At 45.5% G+C, this 3,438-nt stretch overlaps 1 protein-coding gene across 1 annotated transcript; it reads right to left on the reverse strand.

Annotated features, from left to right (window-relative positions):
* Window positions 1-2,794: 2,794 nt before the first annotated feature.
* LOC138896339 (uncharacterized) lies at window positions 2,795-3,199 on the reverse strand. The gene has a single exon (XM_070181139.1). It carries the CDS (start codon window positions 3,197-3,199, stop codon window positions 2,795-2,797), a length of 405 nt encoding a protein of 134 aa, XP_070037240.1.
* Window positions 3,200-3,438: the final 239 nt, after the last annotated feature.

Genomic DNA, 3,438 nt, shown 5'->3' on the forward strand with positions numbered 1-3,438 from the left:
ATGTGCTGACTTGGTCAACCTGTCCACAATGACCCAAAATGCATCGAATTTTCTCTGAGTCCATGGGAGCCCAACAATAAAATCCATAGTGATACACTCCCACTTCCACTCAGGAATTTCTAACTTCTGAAGCAAACCACTAGGTCTCTGATGCTCGTACTTAACTTGCTGACAATTCAGACACCGAGCTATATATGCAACTATATCCTTCTTCATTCTCCTCCACCAATAATGTTTCCGCAAATCTTGATACATTTTGGTAGCACCTGGATGAATAGAATACCTAGAACTGTGGGCCTCTTTCAGAATTAATTCACGAAGCCTATCCGTATTAGGCACACAAATATGACCCTGCATTTGCAGAACTCCATCTTCCCCCACAACAACCTGTTTGACATCACCGTGCTGCACCGTGTCCTTAAGGATAAGTAAATGAGGATCATCATACTGCCACTCTCTGATGCGCTCATATAAAGAAGACCGATCGGCTGTGCAAGCTAGAACCCGACTGGACTCAGAAACATCTAACCTCACAAACTGATTAGCCAAGGCCTGAACATCCAATGCAAGCGGTCTTTCACCGACTGGAATATATGCAAGGCTACCCATACTCACTGAATTTCTACTCAAGGCATCGGCCATCACATTGGTCTTCCCGGGATGATACAAGATGGTGATATCATAGTCTTTCAATGGCTCCAACCACCTCCTCTATCGCAAATTAAGCTCCTTCTGCTTGAACAAATACTATAGGCTCCGATGATTAATAAATATCTCACACGAGACACCGTAAAGGTAGTGCCTCCAAATCTTTAGAACATGGACAATAGCTGCCAATTCTAAGTCATGGACAAGATAATTCTTCTCGTGAAAGTTCAACTACCGCGATGCATAGGCAATCACCCTTCCATCTTGCATCAATACTACACCAAGCCCAACGCAAGATACATCACAATACACCGTATATGATCCTGAACCTGTGGGTAATACCAACACTGGCGTCGTAGTCAAAGCAATCTTGAGCTTCTGAAAGCTCAACTCACACTCGTCTGACCATTCGAATTTAACACCTTTCTGGGTCAGTCTGGTCAATGGGCTTGTTATAGATGAAAACCCCTCCATGAACCGACGATAATAACCTGCCAAACCCAGGAAACTCCGTATCTCTATAACTGAAGTAGGCCTAGGACAGTTCTGAACTGCCTCAATCTTCTTAGGATCCACTTTTATGCCTTTTGTCGATACAACATGCCCCAAAAAACAACTGAGTCTAGCCAAAATTCACATTTTGAAAATTTGGCATATAACTGATTATTCTTCAAAGTCTGAAGCACACTCCGACGATGCTGCTCATAGTCCTCTCTACTGCTGGAGTCAATCAAGATATCATCAATGAATACAACCACAAAAGAATCCAAATAGGGTTTAAATACCCGGTTCATCAAATCCATAAATGCTGCTGGGGCATTTGTCATCCCAAATGACATCACTAGGAATTCGTAATGCCCATACCGAGTCCAAAAAGCTATCTTAGGGACATCAAATGCCCTAATCATCAACTGATAGTAACCAGACATCAAGTCGATCTCTTAAAACACCTTGGCACCCTGAAGCTGATCAAATAAGTCATCAATCCTCAGCAATAGATACTTGTTCTTGATGGTGACTTTGTTCAACTACAGATAATCTATGCACATCCTCTTCGATCCATCCTTCTTTTTCACGAACAACACAGGCACACCCTATGGCGAGACACTAGGTATAATGAAGCCCTTATCAAGAAAATCATGCAACTTCTCCTTCAACTTTTTCCACTATTGTAGGGCCATACGGTATGGCGGAATAGAAACGGGCCGAGTGCCCGGAGCCAAATCAATACAAAAGTCAATATCCCTGTCGGGTGGCATCCCCGGCAGGTCTGCAGGAAACACTTCTGGAAACTCACGGACAACTGGTACTGAATCCATAGAAGGAACATCCATACTAGGATCGCGAATATAAGCCAAATAGGATATACACCCCTTTTCGACCATACACTGAGCCTTCATATATGAAATAACCCTACTGGTAGAATGACCAAGAGTTCCTTTCCACTTTAATCGAGCTAGCCCCGGCATGGCTAGGATCACCGTCTTGGCATGACAATCCAATATAGCACGATAAGGTGACAACCAATCCATACCCAAGATGACATCAAAATCTACCATATCAAGAAGTAGAAGATCCATACTAGTCTCAAGACTCCTAATGGTAACCACACACGCACGATAGACATGCTCTACCACGATAGAATCTCCCATCGGAGTGGACACACACACAAGAGCACTCAGAGAATCACGAGGCATCACCAGATATGAAGCAAAATAAAAGGATACATAAGAATAAGTAGATCCTGGATCAAATATAACTGAAGCATCTCTATGGCAAACTGGAACAATACCTATAATCACGACATCTAATGATTCGGCTTCAGGCCTAGCTGGAAAAGCATAAAATCGGGGTTGTGCCCCACCACTCTAAACTGCGTTCTTAGGACGGCCTCTAACTGGCTGGCCTCCAACTCTAACGGCCTGACCTCCACCTCTAATGGTCTCTCCTCCACCTCTAGCTACCTGACCCCTATCTCTAGATGGCTGAGCAGGGGTGAAGCAACCGGTGATGGAACCATAGCACGAGAACCCTGTTGCTGCATGCTACCCTGAGACCTGGGGCATAATCTAACAATGTGCCTCGGATCACCACAAGTATAACATGACCTCGGCTGCTGTGACTGTTGACCCTAAAATTGTCCCTATCAACCTGAGTAACCACCTTGGAAACCCTGGATCGGAGGTGCACTAATAAGAGCTGGTGGTGCACTATAGGATGCCTGGAGCGCTGAATGAAATAGCATGGGAGGATGACCCCTACCAAAATTACCCCTGCCTCCAGATGAGGCACCACTGAACCCACTGAACTGCCACGGCCTCTTATCAGACCCCTGCCCTCTTTCCTGTGCAAGAACCATCTCGATCCTCCTAGCAACTTTGGCAGCCACTTGAAAGGAAATCTCACTTCCGGTCTCCTTGGCCATCTGAAGCCTGATAGGGTGAGTAAGTCCCTCAATAAACCTCCTCACTCTCTCTCCCTCAGTAGGAAGTGAAAGGAGAGCATGGCGGGCTAGATCCATAAAACGGGTCTCGTACTGAGTAACAGTCATACTGCCCTGCTGGAGACACTCAAACTGCCTGCGGAAATCCTCTCTCAATGTGATAGGGAGGAACTTCTCTAGAAATAGCCGTGGGAACTGCTCCCAAGTCAGTGTAGGTGACCCAGCTGGTCTGGTCAACATGAATTCTCTCTAGCTGGAGGCCTATTGGTCTCAACTATACCCACTGGTCTGCCCATTGGTCTCAATTATACCCATGTTCCGCAGCACCTCATGGCATCGGTCAAGAT

Source organism: Nicotiana tomentosiformis, chromosome 7 (assembly GCF_000390325.3).
Source record: "Nicotiana tomentosiformis chromosome 7, ASM39032v3, whole genome shotgun sequence".
Taxonomy (NCBI): Eukaryota; Viridiplantae; Streptophyta; class Magnoliopsida; order Solanales; family Solanaceae; genus Nicotiana; species Nicotiana tomentosiformis.

What these genes read in the sequence shown, in the direction of transcription:
- LOC138896339 (XM_070181139.1), bottom strand. Translation starts at nt 3,199, where the DNA reads ATGACTGTTACTCAGTACGAGACCCGTTTTATGGATCTAGCCCGCCAT.